This window comes from Garra rufa, chromosome 3, assembly GCF_049309525.1.
Source record: "Garra rufa chromosome 3, GarRuf1.0, whole genome shotgun sequence".
Lineage (NCBI taxonomy): Eukaryota > Metazoa > Chordata > Actinopteri > Cypriniformes > Cyprinidae > Garra > Garra rufa.
Genome location: NC_133363.1, coordinates 61,921,387 through 61,938,633, shown reverse-complemented (window position 1 = coordinate 61,938,633; position 17,247 = coordinate 61,921,387). Strand labels below are relative to the sequence as shown.

The following is a 17,247-nucleotide window of genomic DNA, read 5'->3' as shown; positions in this document are numbered from 1 at the left end:
TTTATAAATAAAAAAATAACACTTTGAAGAATATTCACTTCTGTTAGCAGCACCAAACAAATGTTCTGACATCTTTTGAATTGTTGAATAATTAGAAATGTTCAACCTTTTTCCCCCAGGTAACGTTACTCCCAGTTACGGAGTAAAAGGAATTACGGCAGCAACAAAAAAAATGAAGCAAACAAAAATATTTAAGCTTTTTTAATTGCTTTTTACATTAGTAGCAAAGAATGTAATTATCTTGCAGATAGAGCATGTTTAAGGACGTAGGTTTAATACACACATCCTGTACTTCCCTGCTTAATTATGAACAAGTTTTTTTTTTTGTTTTTGTAATTTAGCGGTGTAACTTTTCTTCTCATTATACACACTGCATATTTACTATAACACTTTGGTTTAGTTGATATGGAATTAGAACCAAATTAAACTTAAAATGAGTCTAGACTTAAAACACAGCTACGTTATTTGGACCTTATACATAAAAAGAAAATCATCTTTCATGGATATTTTGAGGTGGCTCTTAAAAGAGCCTTTGGGGTTTGTATTGCAGATGCAACAAAACATTTAAGCGCGCTCTCCACGAATGCGGCGGGCCAGTTGGATGTCTTTGGGCATGATGGTCACCCTCTTGGCGTGGATGGCGCACAAGTTGGTGTCCTCAAACAGACCGACCAAATAGGCCTCACTAGCCTCCTGTAGAGCCATTACAGCTGAGCTCTGGAAACGCAGATCCGTCTTGAAATCTTGAGCGATTTCTCTCACCAGACGCTGGAAGGGCAGTTTACGAATCAATAGCTCAGTAGATTTCTGATAACGGCGAATCTCTCTCAAAGCCACGGTACCGGGCCTGTAACGATGAGGCTTCTTAACACCACCGGTGGCCGGAGCGCTTTTACGAGCTGCTTTGGTTGCAAGCTGTTTTCTCGGGGCTTTTCCTCCGGTAGATTTACGCGCGGTTTGCTTGGTTCTGGCCATTTTCTCACAGATGCACTACTACTTCAAGCAGAAAGAAAACGAATGAAATCAAAGAATGCAACGCTTAATTTAAGCCAAGGCCTGCCATGCGGTCATTGGACAGCGTAGATCCAAAGGCATTTGATTGGTTATTGTCTGGCGTCTCTAAATCACAGTTGACCAATGACAGTGCGTCTACAGTTTTCAAACAAGAGACGACAGTTTGTGATTCCCGCCTAAATGTGTTTTGCGCTTGTTCTCTTTGTGTCGAAATAGGTTTTAAATTTGTACACAATCTTGTAATTTTCTTTAAAGCTAATTTCATGTGTAGAGTTTGACTTTGGAATTAATCGTACGATTAGACAAACTAGTACTGAATTTAAACTCAATATAGCATGGTACTTTAATTGAAATTGTTGTTGAAGACCACATTTACACTTAATTTAAAGAAATAAAACAAACTGAACCTCCGATAAAATATTGCACCATTTAAAATAAAAAAGGTGTTTATGCTAACTTAAGGACACGTTGAAAGAAATTACTCTCTCAAGGAGAAATTGGGTGGCTCTTAAAAGAGCCTTTGGTTTGAACAAGTCAACGATAAGTTTACTTTGACTTGGCTGGCTTCTCAGTTTTCTTGGGCAACAGCACGGCCTGAATGTTGGGCAGCACACCGCCCTGAGCGATAGTCACTCCACCCAGAAGCTTGTTCAACTCCTCGTCGTTGCGCACCGCCAGCTGCAGGTGACGGGGAATAATACGGGTCTTCTTGTTGTCCCGAGCGGCGTTTCCAGCCAACTCCAGGATCTCAGCAGTCAGATACTCGAGCACAGCGGCCAAATACACTGGAGCACCAGCACCAACGCGCTCAGCATAGTTGCCTTTGCGAAGAAGTCTGTGAACACGACCGACGGGGAACTGCAATCCAGCTCTGGAGGAGCGAGTCTTGGCTTTGGCGCGGGCCTTTCCACCGGTTTTACCTCTTCCACTCATTGTAGTTTACAGCTATTTCACTTTCTAAGTCTAACCCAAAAATGAATAGGGCAAAAGCTGTGATGTGACTTTTAAAAGAAAGCATGCCAGTCTCCTATTGGCTGGAGTCTGAACACACTTCACGCCAATCAGTGAACTTCCCTCCAAACTCCAACTCCAAACCCAACCCCCTCCACTAATGACAGCCCTCAAGCACAAGTTACATGGTAGTAGTTTAATTGTTTATTTTGTACCAGTTTCCTTTTCTATTTATTAATTTGTCCCTTTCTAATTGTTTATGTATTATGTACATTTCTATGTAATAATGTGCTACATAACTCTGCCTTTATTATTCTATTATTAACGTCTGGTTTTACGCATAGTAATAATATGACTCAAGTTTAAAATCTGACTTAAAGCAAAATATTCATTCTCTTGTCAATAATTTCCAAATGTAATATAACGCAACACCACTGGACAGATAGAAATTATGCTCTGCTTTGAATTAGTGGGTGGCTCTTAAAAGAGCCGTTTTGATGAAACACATTTTTTTAAAAAGCAGTGATTTTATTTCTTTTTGGCTGCTGTCTTTTTAGGCTTGGCGGCTTTTGGTTTCGCCGTTTTAGGTTTGGCTGCCTTGGCTTTCTTAGGGCTCTTGGCTGCTTTCTTAGGAGTCGCGGGTTTCTTTGCTTTTTTAGGGCTCTTTGTTGCCTTTTTAGGACTCTTCGTTGCCTTTTTAACAGCGGGTTTCTTGGCCTTCTTCGGAGATTTCTTAGCGGCGGGCTTCTTCGCTGCTGCGGTTTTGGGTTTCTTAGCGGCGGCAGGTTTCTTGGCTGCGGACTTCTTGGCTTTAGGAGCGGCTTTCTTGGCGGGTTTTGTCTTGGTCTCGGCTTGTTTCTTGTTGAGCTTGAACGAGCCGGAGGCGCCGGTTCCTTTGGTCTGGACCAGAGTGCCTTTAGTCACCAGACTCTTAACGGCGATCTTGACGCGGGAGTTGTTCTTCTCCACATCGTAGCCACCGGCAGCGAGCGCTTTCTTCAGAGCAGCGAGAGACACGCCGCTCCTCTCCTTAGAAGCGGACACAGCCTTGACGATGAGCTCGCCGACGCTTGGGCCCGTAGTCTTGCGTTTAACAGCTGATTTCTTCTTGGCCGCTTTAGTCGCGGCAGCTGCTGGAGCGGTTTCTGCCATGATCTATATATGAACAAATCTAGATTCGAACACAAAAGTCAGTTTGATCAATAATGTCTCGCTGCTTAGCGGCTCTGCGCATTTAACTACAACATGAGAACGGTGTAGACTCAATCGCTCTATTCAGTGTTTGTGCTGCTGCTTGAGCTGTTCGCGCTTGTGTTTTCTCCTCTCATATTTCGAACAAAATTGAAGTAGTAAAATAGTTTGGCGGAGTAAAAACACCGTACACATTAAAAATATGTACTGATCTGTATATACAGTCCAAAACACGTGACAAGTGAACATTTATTTTACCAAGGTCAGTTCACATCTACGGCGTGCCCGCGGAAATGGATAATGTTCTGTCTATATTTCATATAATTTTTATGTAATAATCTTGGTAAATGACTGGGGTTTTCCTCTATGTGTTAAATACGCACTTTGACAATGGCTTTAAGTAAGAAACATCGCTGATAAAATTGAGAAGTGTTTCATTCAGAAGTTGTTTTGGGCAGCTTGAAGCACACGACACTCGGTGGAACTGCTCTTCATCTCCGGTCACTGCTTTATAGCTACAGGATGAAGTTCATGTGGATTTTTGCTGCGAGATTATGAATTTGAGTTTGTTGACCCATCTGCTTGTTTGACTTGCTTTGCTATATTTTATGTACTTGTCTAGTATTCTGGAGTAATGCTCTTTGTTTACACATGCAAAAGGTGTAATTCTCAAAAATCAGAGTTACAGCAATAACAACTCACATTTTAATGTGTTGCACTGGCTTCTTTCAGCTCATTAATGAAGACACATTGTTATTTGTGCATTGCTGACTTTATAAGCTGCTTGTAGTGAGAAAATGACAGAAGTGTTAAAAGGCCTAATACTAGAGTTGAGCTGATGGTTGTGGTTTGACTTCTGCTCTGTTTCTGCTCTATGGTTTTAACAAGGGTGGGGGAGATAGTTATTATTATTGTCCATCTTTAGTTTCATAAACCTCAAAATACTACCACAAGAGCAAAAGATTCACAGCAACATGTGCATGTCATTTTCATTTAATTCCCCTCCTTCGAAACCCTGTTTAACCAACAATACTACCTATTGGTAAAGCAAAATTTCTAAGCAGTCTTGGAAGTTATGGCAAGTGTTTAGCTACTTATATTGTGGACTACTTTTATCTCTCTAAAGTATCTGCATAATACAGTTACGCTGTTTGGACTTGTTTCTGATAGTATGAATGTACCGATATAGAAGTGAAATATCTTAAACTTAATCTCTTGTTTATTTGCTTCTTATATTTCTCAAATCAAACAGAACAATGCAATGTGAGAACAATTACTGGAAGACATCATCTGTGAAACAGTCATTTCAAGTAGAAAACAGCTTTGACAACTTGCATGCACTAAAAGAGAAGCTAGAATGGATCTCTTTTTCTTTCTATTTCTTAATGTATTTCTGTTTTGCTTACAGAAGTTGTGTCTCCTCCCTCATCTCTTCTCGAATTGTGAAACACAGGAAGTGTCTGATTTAGTGCACACAGCGCTGTTAAAACAGTCCATTAATGTGTCTGTATGGGCTCCAGTGCACTGCCTCTCATTATATTCTATACTATATTTTGTTTTGGTCTTCTGTTTTTAAGTGTTCAGCTAAATTATATAATAAAATGATTGAGCTGGTTGCTAATTTGTTTGGATATGGTTCATTTAAAATATACTTTATGTATTAATAAAATGTGTAGTTTATTCTTCATAGCCACTATAATAATTAACCCTTGTGCTGTGTTAAAAACAAAAAAAAACCTACAGGACCCTTGTTCCCAGTCAAAAATGGCCAACCTTTTAAAAAAGTGATTGATTCGACGTCAGACGGGTGGGGGTTAAAAAGATTACAAATTTTATTCACATTTTTCAAATATAATTGTAATTTTTCAAAACCACAAAGAAAGACAAAATTATAAAAATAGCAGCAATAAAGAGAATCGCATTATTAATGGTCTTTAAGTCCATTAAAAATTAATAACCATATTGATTCCAATTTCCTGATTTGCCAATTAGGCCAAATCAAATATTTCATAAACTCATTTATTTCTATAAGTATGTGAACACATGCCGTAATTGCAAGGACAGTTGCAAGGATAATATTTGCTGGCTCAAAAATTGAGAATTCCATCAGTGCCAATTAAAGTAAAATCATATCTTATCAATTGAAGTAAAGCAAATCAGATCTTAATTAAATCAAGTCAAAGTAAAGTTGATCAAATCAAATCTAGTCAAATGTCAAATCTGAGAGAAATAAGTCTAATAGAAAATTAAACTGTTTTTCACCAAATAATTATAGATATTGTCGTTTTGACTTATAGCCCTCGATGTGGATGTGTAGTTTAATTTCTCTTTTTAGTTTGTATCTACCTGTAATCTTATTATTCTTTGGCAACTGACTGTACCAAGTTCCAAGAACATCAGTTCTACAGAAATGTACTTTGAAACCCTGATTAGAATACATATTAAAACCACAGGCAAAATATTCAATATGCAAGCCTTGGCAAAACAGATAGAAAAAAAACATATCCAAGATAATCTATTTATTTATTTATTTATTTCAATTAGGACAGGTTTGTATTTATTTTTAAAATGGATTGATTGTAGGCCACTATATATATCCAAGAAACGATGGGAAGTTGGGAAGTTCTGTAGTTTGTTTAGTGGTGTGAAACAGTGATCGCCGTAATGATCATATTTGCTTATAATGTGTGTTTGCTAGTATATAAAGACAAGGAAAGTTTATTTAAATAGCACAAATAGAAAAAAATATCAAAGACAACCATAGTGAGCATGGGATCACCACAAGGGTGTGTACTTAGCCCTTTACTGTTTACTTTGTTGACACATGACTGTTCTGCTAGTTTTACCACCAATCATATTTTAAAGTTCGCTGACGACACCACAGTTGTTGGCCTCATCACTGATAACGATTAGTCGGCCTACATAGAGGAGGTGGAACAGTTGACAGTGGTGTAAAACACCCAACCTTGTCCTTAACACCAAAAAAACTAAGGAGATGGTTGTCGACTTCAGCAGGACTAGTCGTCGGCACCATCTCCCACTTACCATTAGCGGTTCTGAGGTGGATATAGTAATGGGGGTCCATCTAACCAATGAGCTAACCTCTAGTGACAACACAACAGCTATAATCAAGAGGGCCCAACAGCGTCTTCATTCTCTCCGTAGACTGAAGAAGGTGGATCTCCCTATTCCAGCGTTGACTATGTTCTATAGAGGCACCATGAAAGCACTCTCACATATTGCATCTCTTGCTGGTTTGGAAACAGTATGGCAGAGGAGAGACATAAACTGAACAGGGTTGTGAGAACTGCTGAAAAAATCATTGGTGCTTCATTGCCACGTATTCAGGACATTTACACAGAGCGTTGTGTGCATAGAGCAAATAGTATTGTTAAGGACTTTACTCATTTCTCACGTGACATGTTCATACTCCTTCAGTCTGGTAAAAGATACAGAAGTATCAGGGCAAGAACTGGTAGGCTACTAAATAGCTTTTCCCCCACAGCTATTAGACTGCTTAACCAGATAATGTGATTTGAACTATTTATTTTATTATTTTATTCTTTTTAGTGTGTTTTAGTATATTTATACTTATACTTAAATTGTGCTCTTTTTATTAGTTACTATTGCACTGAATTACTGAGTAGTGAATGTGTGAAACACAATTTCGTTTTTATGTACACCATGAAAATGACAAATAAAAGGAATCTGAATATGACATTTCTTCCACAATGTCAATTCACAGTGCTTTACATAAAAGGAATTAAAATAATTCTAAAAATAATCCCAACAATAAAAGCAAGCAATAAACATATTAGAATTATTTTACAACATTGATTCATAATTAATGAAAACAGTTAAGAATAAAAAAGGCATACATATATACAGTGCAATCATTGGGATGTAAATGCACAGCTAAACAAATGTGTTTTGGGTCTAGATTTAAATGTGGCTACTGTTTTCACACATATGATCTCTTCTGGAAGCTGATTCCTACTGTAAAAGCAGACTCCCTTTGTTTTGACTGAACCCATTTCTAACTGACTGGATCCTATAATGAGTCTGTTAGGTTTATATTATTCAGTGAGTATATCTGCAATGTATTGAGGTCCTAGGCCATTAACTGATTTATAAACAAGTAAAACTGTGAAAAAAAAATTCTAAATGTAACTGGAAGCCAATGTAAAGACTTGAGGACTGGTGTGATATGCTCAGATTTTCTGGTTCTAGTCAGAATCCTGGCAGCAGCGTTTTGGATGAGCTGCAGCCATCTAATGGTCTTTTTTGAGAAGGCCTGTGTGGAGACCATTGCAGTAGTCCACCCTGCTGGTGATAAAGGCATGAACAATTTTCTCCAAGTCTTGACTGGAAATAAAAAACCTATCTAATTATTGCTGAGTTTTTGAGATGATAGCATGCTGATTTGTGACCCTGGACCACAAAACCAGTCTTAAGTTGCTGGGGTATATTTGTAGCAATAGCCAGAAATACATTGTATGGGTCAAAATTATTGTTTTTTGTTTTATGCCAAAAATCATTAGGAAATTAAGTAAAGATCATGTTCCATGAAGATTTTTTTGTAAAATTCCTACAGTGAATATATCAAAATGTAATTTTTGATTACTAATATGCATTGTTAAGAAATTAATTTGCACAAATTTAAAGGTGATTTTCTCAGTATTTAGATTTTTTTGCACCCTCAGATTCCAGATTTTCAAATAGATGTATATCGGCCAAATATTGTCCTATCCTAACAAACATACATCAATAGAAAGCTTATTTATTGAGCTTTCATATGATGTATACATCTCAGTTTTGTAAAATGTAACCTTATGACTGGTTTTGTGGTCCAGGGTCACATTTAGTTATTGCTTTGGCATGACATCTGAAACGTAGGTCTGATACCAGAATCACACCATGATTTTTGACTTTTTGTTGTTTCACCCCAAGAATCAAGGTATGCATTCACCTTGAGAATTGAATTTTATCTTTGTTTCCAGATGCAATGACATCAGTTTTCTCTTTGTTTACGTGAAGAAGGTTTTGGCACCTCCGGCTGGTAATTTCATTAATGCGCTGGCAGAGGAAGTCAATGGGGCTGTAGTCATTTGGCAATAAGGTTAGATAAATCTGGGTGTCATCTCCATAGCCTTGATTGGCAATTTGTTTTGTTTTAATTTTGTTTCTCATTATTTGACTCAGTAAGAGCTGGCCACAAGAACTGAGACTTGATGGACTCCACATGTTATGGATGCCAACTTAGACTAATGTGATAATGTAGGAATTCTAGTCAGTGATACTCAAGGACCATCACAGATCAGTGTGGATTGTAACGGGTTGTTGACACCAATGAGCAAAGTCAACCAGGTTACTTTAAAAATGTCCAGAAAGCCTTTGATTGTCCTCAAGTGAGTGTGTTCAACAGAGAGTACAGTCTAGCTGAGTATTTGGTCTATTTTGGACCACCAGCTAGCCATAGAAAGAGGACGGCATAAAAAGACGTGGTTACCTAAAGAAGAGCGAATCTGTAATGAATGTAGATCAGGAGCAGTTGAGACAGAGGAACACTTTCTCCTCCACTGTGACAAATACACATCCTTAAGAGACTCACTGTACAGTCAAATACAGCAGATTATTCCTGAGTTCCAATCACTCCATGAAAACAACTAATTAAAAATACTACTTGGTGAAGGACCTACTTCCTCTTTAGTAGCACAACATATTTACAAATGTCACAAACTAAGTAAAGAGTGAACACATCTGCATTAGTAGAACCATTAATGTTTATATAAATATATATATGGATGTAATCTGTTTTTTGTTATGGATGTGTAAGGGGAATTTTACAGTAAAAACACACAAGGACCAGATATGATGAACAAAAACCAGGAGTCAAAGATTCAATCAATCGAAGTCATGTTTACTGAAGAAAATAGTTTGCAGTTTCATCAGCAGAAGTCAGCTTCAGCACTCTCGATGGAGTTCGTAGGCCGCTCCCCGTACATATTCAAAACACCAGTAATTATACTCTAACAGAGGTTGCTAATTACGTCAATACATAGATTAGGAAGATCCGGATTGGTCCAGAACCTAGATAAGTGTGAAATATTCAACACACACATAAAGTCACACACAGAGGTCTTATCTATCGTCAAGGTTGCCTAGCCAGGCAAGACTCTTTATCAGTGTGGCTTGATACACGCACACTTAACAGTTAGCCACTTAGAAAAATAGAACCAAATCAACAGGATTTCACTAATACAAGTCTAAGGGATTTGCATTTGATCAGTTATCAAGAACACATGTCATAGATGTCCCGATCACAGATGTCTTGGTCACAACTGCTCACGTAATCAGGAGGGTCATCCTGACCTCCTGAGGTGTGACCTCGGGTGTCTGAGAAAAGAGAAACTTCAACAAGCACAAATCTCATTCAGAGCACAATTTATTCTAACATCATGTGATTTTCTATTAAGACATCTTTCTAGCCACTACTAATATTACACAACAAATTATATTAGGAGTTAAACACAGATTTATGAGCTAGATCATCTACTAAAAATGCGTAAGAATTAATAAGGATATTAATTTGTAAAAAGGCCATGATGTCTTCCGACTTCCACTCCTTCAGATGTATATTATATGTATTTTTGTTTTGATTTTATTCTGCTGTATACAATGCTTTGGCAATACGTACCCAAGTATGTCATGCCAATAAAGCAAATTGAATTTAGTTTCTGGTAAAGCTAAATTAATGTGAAAACACTAAAAGTCCTTAAACAGAAGACAGGGAAACACAAGACCATAATGACTGTGTATCATTTATAGATCAACCAAACATTTAAATAGATGTAATTTAGTGCCAAAAATGGTGCATAAAATATAATGAACCCAGAAGGTCACATATTTTTGTGCTTCCATCTTTATTAATTTATTATTAACCAGTTACTTAAAATATATTTTTTAATAAAATACAATATTAAAGCATATCTATATGCATTCAGAGTGAAAGCACGTTTCCAATGTTACACTATATTTATATAAGTATATCACGAATATTTCCTGCTGTCTCTATTGTCCTCTGCATGAGGGAGAAGAACCAAAGCCTATGAAATGTCCATTTCTCATGCAAACACCAGTTTTAATGAAGACATGAGGATTCCAATTTAAACAGAAGCCAACAGAGCTTCATTTTGTAAAACAGAGAAACCAAAGACACTATTTGAGTTTCTACAGATAATAGTAACAATTCGCACCGCCTTTTCATTTAGAAAAATAATCCATAACTAACTCTTTTGAAGACAATATGGGTGGCTCTTAAAAGAGCCTTTGGGTTTGTTGATCTCAAGCTTTACTTGGAGCTGGTGTATTTGGTGACAGCCTTTGTGCCCTCAGACACGGCGTGTTTGGCCAGTTCACCGGGCAGCAGCAGACGCACAGCGGTCTGGATCTCTCTCGATGTGATGGTGGAGCGCTTGTTGTAGTGAGCGAGACGAGACGATTCACCGGCGATGCGCTCGAAGATGTCGTTGACGAAAGAGTTCATGATCCCCATCGCCTTGGAAGAGATTCCAGTATCAGGATGAACCTGCTTCAGAACTTTATACACGTAGATAGCATAGCTCTCCTTCCTGGACTTTCTGCGCTTCTTTCCTCCTTTACCGGCGGTCTTAGTGACGGCCTTCTTTGAGCCTTTCTTGGGCGCGGACTTCGCTGGTTCAGGCATGATTCTCCTCCGTTCACAAACTAAGGAATTCGAGTAATAGCCCCCCAAAACACACCGGTTTTTATAGACTATCGTATGCAAATTTTTAAAGGGGAAATAACGGTCTGTGATTGCTGTATCTTAATGGACCAACCCACAGAATTATTTCATTGGCCACAATTAAGCCAATCAGAGGCTTTCGAATGTAAATCCCTCCCATCGCCTCATGCTTGACAACTACCATCCCCCCATTAGCTTCCGTTCCTTTGTTTTCTTCCACATTTTTTTTTCTCGGAACAATGTAATGAACTTGTCAAGTTTGGTCAAACATATAATTACAATATAATAATTAAGGAATTTAATACATTTTATCACAATAATCGTAAACATAGTAAATCTTCTAAACGTTGGTCAATCACTTAATTAGGTTTAGTTTTTACAACCTCAACTAACATAACGTTTTGTTTATTAAACTAGTCATCTTGAACAGCCATTGAAAACAGACTAAACTTGCGGAAATTTTTCACAATTCAGAAATTTGTTCTTTGTGTGAAAATGTGGGTGGCTCTTAAAAGAGCCGTTGGGGTTTGGGCTTCAATCGTTTAACCTCCGAATCCGTACAGAGTGCGTCCCTGTCGTTTCAGAGCATACACAACATCCATAGCGGTAACGGTCTTTCTTTTTGCGTGTTCAGTGTAGGTCACAGCATCACGAATAACGTTCTCCAGAAACACCTTCAACACACCGCGGGTTTCCTCGTAGATCAGACCAGAAATACGCTTGACTCCGCCACGACGAGCAAGACGACGAATAGCGGGTTTAGTGATTCCCTGGATGTTATCACGAAGAACCTTTCGGTGACGCTTAGCGCCTCCTTTCCCGAGTCCTTTACCGCCTTTTCCTCTTCCAGACATAACGACAATAACTCCTCAATTCACACTGAAGAATGTTCGAGAACAGAAATCAAGAAGATCTTATACTTCGCTAAAGGACCTAGGTGAAACCACACTCATGGGCGGTTCCGCTAAACGCCAAGTCCGTTAAGAATCCGAGTACTTCCGGTTACGTTACTGGGTTTAAATGTATTCATTAATTTATTTTTACATTAAATATGCAATAGCAGGACACTGAAAGTTTTATTCTATCAGTTTTGCAAATTACATACTTTATATCTTACTATACCAACTGCAAGGATTTAAAACAACCTTGATCACCTTCCACCAATCACGTTGTTCTAACGTATTTGTAATACTGCAATTGTAAAACTTCATTTCAGAACAGTCAAAACGCTCTCATATGTTAATAGCAATTATTTAAAGAAAACAATCTTTCATAGAAATATTGAAGTGGCTCTTAAAAGAGCCTTTGGGGTTTGTATGAGATAAAACAAAAGATTTAAGCGCGCTCTCCGCGAATACGGCGGGCCAACTGGATGTCTTTGGGCATGATGGTCACCCTCTTGGCGTGGATGGCACACAAGTTGGTGTCCTCAAACAGACCGACCAAATAGGCCTCACTAGACTCCTGCAGGGCCATAACAGCTGAGCTCTGGAAACGCAGATCCGTCTTGAAATCTTGAGCGATTTCTCTCACCAGACGCTGGAAGGGCAGTTTGCGAATCAGCAGCTCAGTGGATTTCTGATAACGGCGAATCTCTCTCAAAGCCACGGTACCGGGCCTGTAACGATGAGGCTTCTTAACACCACCGGTAGCGGGTGCACTCTTACGAGCGGCTTTAGTAGCCAGCTGCTTCCTCGGAGCTTTACCTCCGGTGGATTTACGAGCGGTTTGCTTGGTTCTTGCCATTGTGAAAAAGAAGAGATATTGCTGCTCAAAGCAACAGTAAAAGCTAAATAATATTTCAAGCGCAAAACGGACTTATTTAAGCACAGGGCTGGCATGCGCCCATTGGACAGCGTAGCTTCAAGCCATTTCATTGGTTATTGTCTGACGTATCGAAAAAAACGCTGGCCAATGGTTACACGTCTCATGTTTTCAAACCATTTGTGGTCCCCGCCCAGTTGTCCTTTGTTAGGCCGAACTACAAAAATAGACAAAACGGACATAACGTATTTTTAGTTTTCTCGTATTACATATATATATATATATATATATATGCATCAAATGTATTTTTTTTTGCCAGCCAATAAAGCTATACATATCACCATACATTACAATTTTAACACTACACTGCGACTGGACTAATGTTGCTTCTATTAAAATAGTTTCGGTATGTGCTTTATTATACATGAATACTGCATAGTTCAAAAACTCAAATGTACTCGTGGTTTAAACGAACAAATGATTGGTTGATGGAAATCACTCTTACAAGGAGAAAATATGTGGCTCTTAAATTTTGCTTTGAGGGGAACTTGATTAATTTCATATGGACTGGCTTGACACTTTTTGGGCAACAGCGCCGCCTGAATGTTGGGCAGCACACCGCGCTAAACGATGGTCACGCCGCCCAGAAGCTTGTTAAAGACCACATTTCCACTGATTTTCAAAAAAAAAAAAAAACTCTCCCACAGATTATTTCTTTATTAAACACTTTGACATTTTTTTTTATATCAACTTCAAGACTGGATGAAAGAAATTACTCTCAATGAGAAATTGGGTGGCTCTTAAAAGAGCCTTTGGTTTGAAGACGATGTCAGTCAGTTTACTTTGTTTTGGCTGGCTTCTCAGTTTTCTTGGGCAACAGCACGGCCTGAATGTTGGGCAACACACCGCCCTGAGCGATGGTCACTCCACCCAGAAGCTTGTTCAGCTCCTCGTCGTTGCGCACCGCCAGCTGTAGGTGACGGGGAATAATACGGGTTTTCTTGTTGTCCCGAGCGGCGTTTCCAGCCAATTCCAGGATCTCAGCAGTCAGATATTCGAGCACAGCGGCCAAATACACTGGAGCTCCAGCACCAACGCGCTCAGCATAGTTGCCTTTGCGGAGAAGCCTGTGAACACGACCGACGGGGAACTGCAATCCAGCTCTGGAGGAGCGAGTCTTGGCCTTAGCGCGGACCTTTCCACCGGTTTTGCCTCTTCCACTCATTGTAGTTACAGCTATTACAACACAATTCAAAGCAAGAATAATAATGAAAAAAGCCGCGGTGTGACTTTAAAAAGAAAGGGTGCTCGTTTCCTATTGGCTGGAGTCTGGAGACTTTTCAAGCCAATCAGCGAATCTCCCTCCAAACTCCGAACCCAATCCCCTTTCTGCTCCAGACACGTCAAACACTTTTCAAACACGTCACGCAGACCTTAGTTTACACTTTATTTAGCAGCACTTTCGAATAAAAAAAAAAAATATTCTGTTGCTTCTAACAATATTTTGCATTTAAGTATAGCCGAAATCACAGCACAGCCATTGTCTTAATCGTAAGTGTATTTGATTTTATAAGACAATGTCGTGATTATGAATCAGGATTTTAATGGATTAATATCTTCAAGAGCTGATTATGTAGTCTTAATGGGCCATTTCATATTCACCCCGTGGTCTGATGAAACAAACAGTAAAATATATCTATGAAATACATAAATTAAAACCGTTGTATTGAGAATTTGGCTGCATTAAAATGCAGAATTTGAGCAGAGAGAGGCAAGACGTCATGAATATGCTAATTAACGTATTACGGTATCTAGCGACATTTGGCGACTTTTCAAGCGGGTTTAGCTACTTTCCATTAAAAAAAAGGTTGGCAACACTGCATAGTACTGTTTCTGTAGTAATACTATTTAATGTTTCCCTTAGTACTTTATGGCCCGGTTTCGCAGACAGGGTTTAGAATAAACCAGGATTAGGCCATAGTTCAATTAGGATATTTAAGTATTTTTTTATAAACTTGCTTAGAAAAAAAACACTACCGATGTGCATCCTGAGACAAAGCAAAGGCTGATATATTTTAAGATCAGTCAGTGCAAGTTTCTTTTGAAACAGCTCAGACAAATCCTAGTCTAGGATTAGGTTTAAGCCTTGTCTGTGAAACTGGGGGTATATTATATGTATATAATGTGCTATTATAAGCTTAATTAGTATTTATTTTTATATTTAATAGTAAATGTAATATTAATAAATACAACTTATCCCACACTGTTGTACTTGAAAGGCCATTATTTTTCCTCAGCAGATAACCAAAGAAATGCTCTTTCCTGTGAATTGGTGGGTGGCTCTTAAAAGAGCCGTTTTGATCAAACACGCAAAAAAAAAAAAAAAAAGAGTTATTTCTTTTTGGCTGCGGTCTTTTTAGGCTTGGCGGCTTTTGGTTTCGCCGTTTTGGGTTTCGCTGCCTTGGCCTTTTTAGGGCTCTTGGTTGCTTTAGCCTTTTTGGGGCTCTTGGCTGCTTTCTTGGGAGTCGCTGGTTTCTTTGCTTTTTTAGGGCTCTTCGTTGCCTTTTTAACAGCGGGTTTCTTAACCTTCTTCGGAGATTTTTTAGCGACGGTCTTCTTCGCTGCTGCGGTTTTGGGTTTCTTAGCGGCGGCAGGTTTCTTGGCTGCGGGCTTCTTGGCTTTAGGAGCGGCTTTCTTGGCGGGTTTTGCCTTGGTCTCGGCTTGTTTCTTGTTGAGCTTGAACGAGCCGGAGGCGCCGGTTCCTTTGGTCTGGACCAGAGTGCCTTTAGTCACCAAACTCTTAACGGCGATCTTGACGCGGGAGTTGTTCTTCTCCACATCATAGCCACCGGCAGCGAGCGCTTTCTTCAGGGCAGCGAGAGACACGCCGCTCCTCTCCTTAGATGCGGACACAGCCTTGACGATGAGCTCGCCGACGCTTGGGCCCGCAGTCTTGCGTTTAACAGCTGATTTCTTCTTGGCCGCTTTGGTCGCGGCGGCTGCTGGAGCGGTTTCTGCCATGATCTCTCTCTGAACAAATCTGGAGTCGAACACAAACTGATGAACAATAATTCGCTGCTGGGCGGCGCTGCGCATTTAACCACAGCATGAGAACCATGTAGACTCAACTGCTATGTTCAGCGCCTGTGCTTCTCTATGAGCGACCGGAGCTTGTGTTTTCTCCTCTTGTATTTTGAGTAAAATTGGAGTTGTAAAATAGTTTAGTGAAGTAAAAACAACGTATACCTCGAGTAGAGGTACTAAAATTTATTTACAGACTAAAGAGTGCTACAAGTGAGCATTTATTTTTACACCGTCAGATCAAATCCACGGCTAGTGCGCGGTAATGGACACGGTTCCGTGTATATTTCATGTAATTTTGTGTATTAACTATGGTGCATATTTCATTTAGTCAACCGTGTTTTTAGCGAAGACTTTGACAATGTCTTTAATGCAAAAAATATCAGTGAGGGACTTGTGGAGTGTTTTATTCAGATGTTGTTTTGGTCAGCTTGAAGCACACGACACATCTGTCTGTCCTTCATCTCCGGTCACTGCTGCTTACCACGTTTCGCTGTTTTATTGATACAAAACACCCAGTTAAGTCTCAAACTCAGAGCCTGATCGCATAGGTCACTACAAAGGAGGTTTTAGTCAGATTTTTGTATAAACGGACAAGTAAAGCGACTTAATTTATTGGTTGTGTAAGCGTTTGTTAGGCTAACATAAATGGAAGCAGATCATTTCTTTACTAATATCGTAGGTAACTTAAAGGTTGTAAGGGAAATGCAAATGTATTATTTCCTATACACTACTGTTTTATTAGTATCAAATTAAACACTGATTATAAACTAATACTGTCACCAGCTAAAATGGTTTTAGGTCAGTTTTTTTTTTTTTTTTTTCTTTTTTTTTTTTTTTTTTTTTTTTTGCTGTTGCTGTTGCTGTAGTGTGTCAGTAAATGCCAGTTTACGTTTCCAAACAGTAATTTTGTCATTAATTGTAACAATCCAGTGAGAATTTTCTTTGCACAAGGAGTCTGACAACAGCCAGTGCTCCACATAGAGATCTGATCTCATCATCATCCAGTCTGTCTGGAATTGCATGAAGAAACAGCAAACTGAAACAGCCTAAATCCAGAAGAACTGTGTCAACATCTCCAAGATGTGTCCATCGTCTTTCAAAAAACCTACCTGAAAAACTATGCGCAAGTGCACCTAGGGCAAAAGCTACTTTAAATGCAATGAAATGTTGATTTAATTTAGTCAACAGATGCTAAAAAATGACCAGTGTTGGGGAAAGTTACTTTTAAAAGTCATGCATTACAATATCGAGTTACTCCCTAAAAAAGTAACTAATTACGTTATAGTTACTTTTTATGGAAAGTAATGTGTTATGTTACTTTTGCGTAAATCTGGGCAGGGCTTGCTTTTGTTTTTTTAATACAAAAAGTTATATTTTTGGTAAATGGAAAAGCCTTTTCACTTCAAAAGCCTCAGGCTTAGAGAAAAGTAAATTGATGTCTGTACAGTAGACCGCAGAAGAAAAAATGTAAACTCTTC

General features: G+C 38.8%; 5 protein-coding genes and 1 pseudogene across 5 annotated transcripts; all 6 read right to left on the bottom strand.

Annotated features, from left to right (window-relative positions):
* Window positions 1-564: 564 nt before the first annotated feature.
* On the bottom strand, window positions 565-975 carry LOC141331430 (histone H3). The gene has a single exon (XM_073836482.1). The coding sequence runs from the start codon at window positions 973-975 to the stop codon at window positions 565-567; it is 411 nt and encodes a 136-aa protein (XP_073692583.1).
* A 585-nt stretch (window positions 976-1,560) lies between these two features.
* Window positions 1,561-13,911, bottom strand: LOC141331426 (uncharacterized; annotated as a pseudogene).
* On the bottom strand, window positions 2,494-3,117 carry LOC141331428 (histone H1-like). The gene has a single exon (XM_073836480.1). It carries the CDS (start codon window positions 3,115-3,117, stop codon window positions 2,494-2,496), a length of 624 nt encoding a protein of 207 aa, XP_073692581.1.
* On the bottom strand, window positions 10,061-11,792 carry LOC141331434 (histone H2B-like). Its single transcript, XM_073836486.1, has one exon. It carries the CDS (start codon window positions 10,880-10,882, stop codon window positions 10,508-10,510), a length of 375 nt encoding a protein of 124 aa, XP_073692587.1. The 5' UTR covers window positions 10,883-11,792; the 3' UTR covers window positions 10,061-10,507.
* LOC141331431 (histone H3-like) lies at window positions 11,197-13,521 on the bottom strand. The gene has a single exon (XM_073836483.1). The coding sequence runs from the start codon at window positions 12,665-12,667 to the stop codon at window positions 12,257-12,259; it is 411 nt and encodes a 136-aa protein (XP_073692584.1). The 5' UTR covers window positions 12,668-13,521; the 3' UTR covers window positions 11,197-12,256.
* A 1,108-nt stretch (window positions 13,912-15,019) lies between the features above and the next one.
* Window positions 15,020-15,706, bottom strand: LOC141331427 (histone H1.4-like). Its single transcript, XM_073836479.1, has one exon. The coding sequence runs from the start codon at window positions 15,704-15,706 to the stop codon at window positions 15,077-15,079; it is 630 nt and encodes a 209-aa protein (XP_073692580.1). The 3' UTR covers window positions 15,020-15,076.
* Between the last annotated feature and the right edge of the window lie 1,541 nt (window positions 15,707-17,247).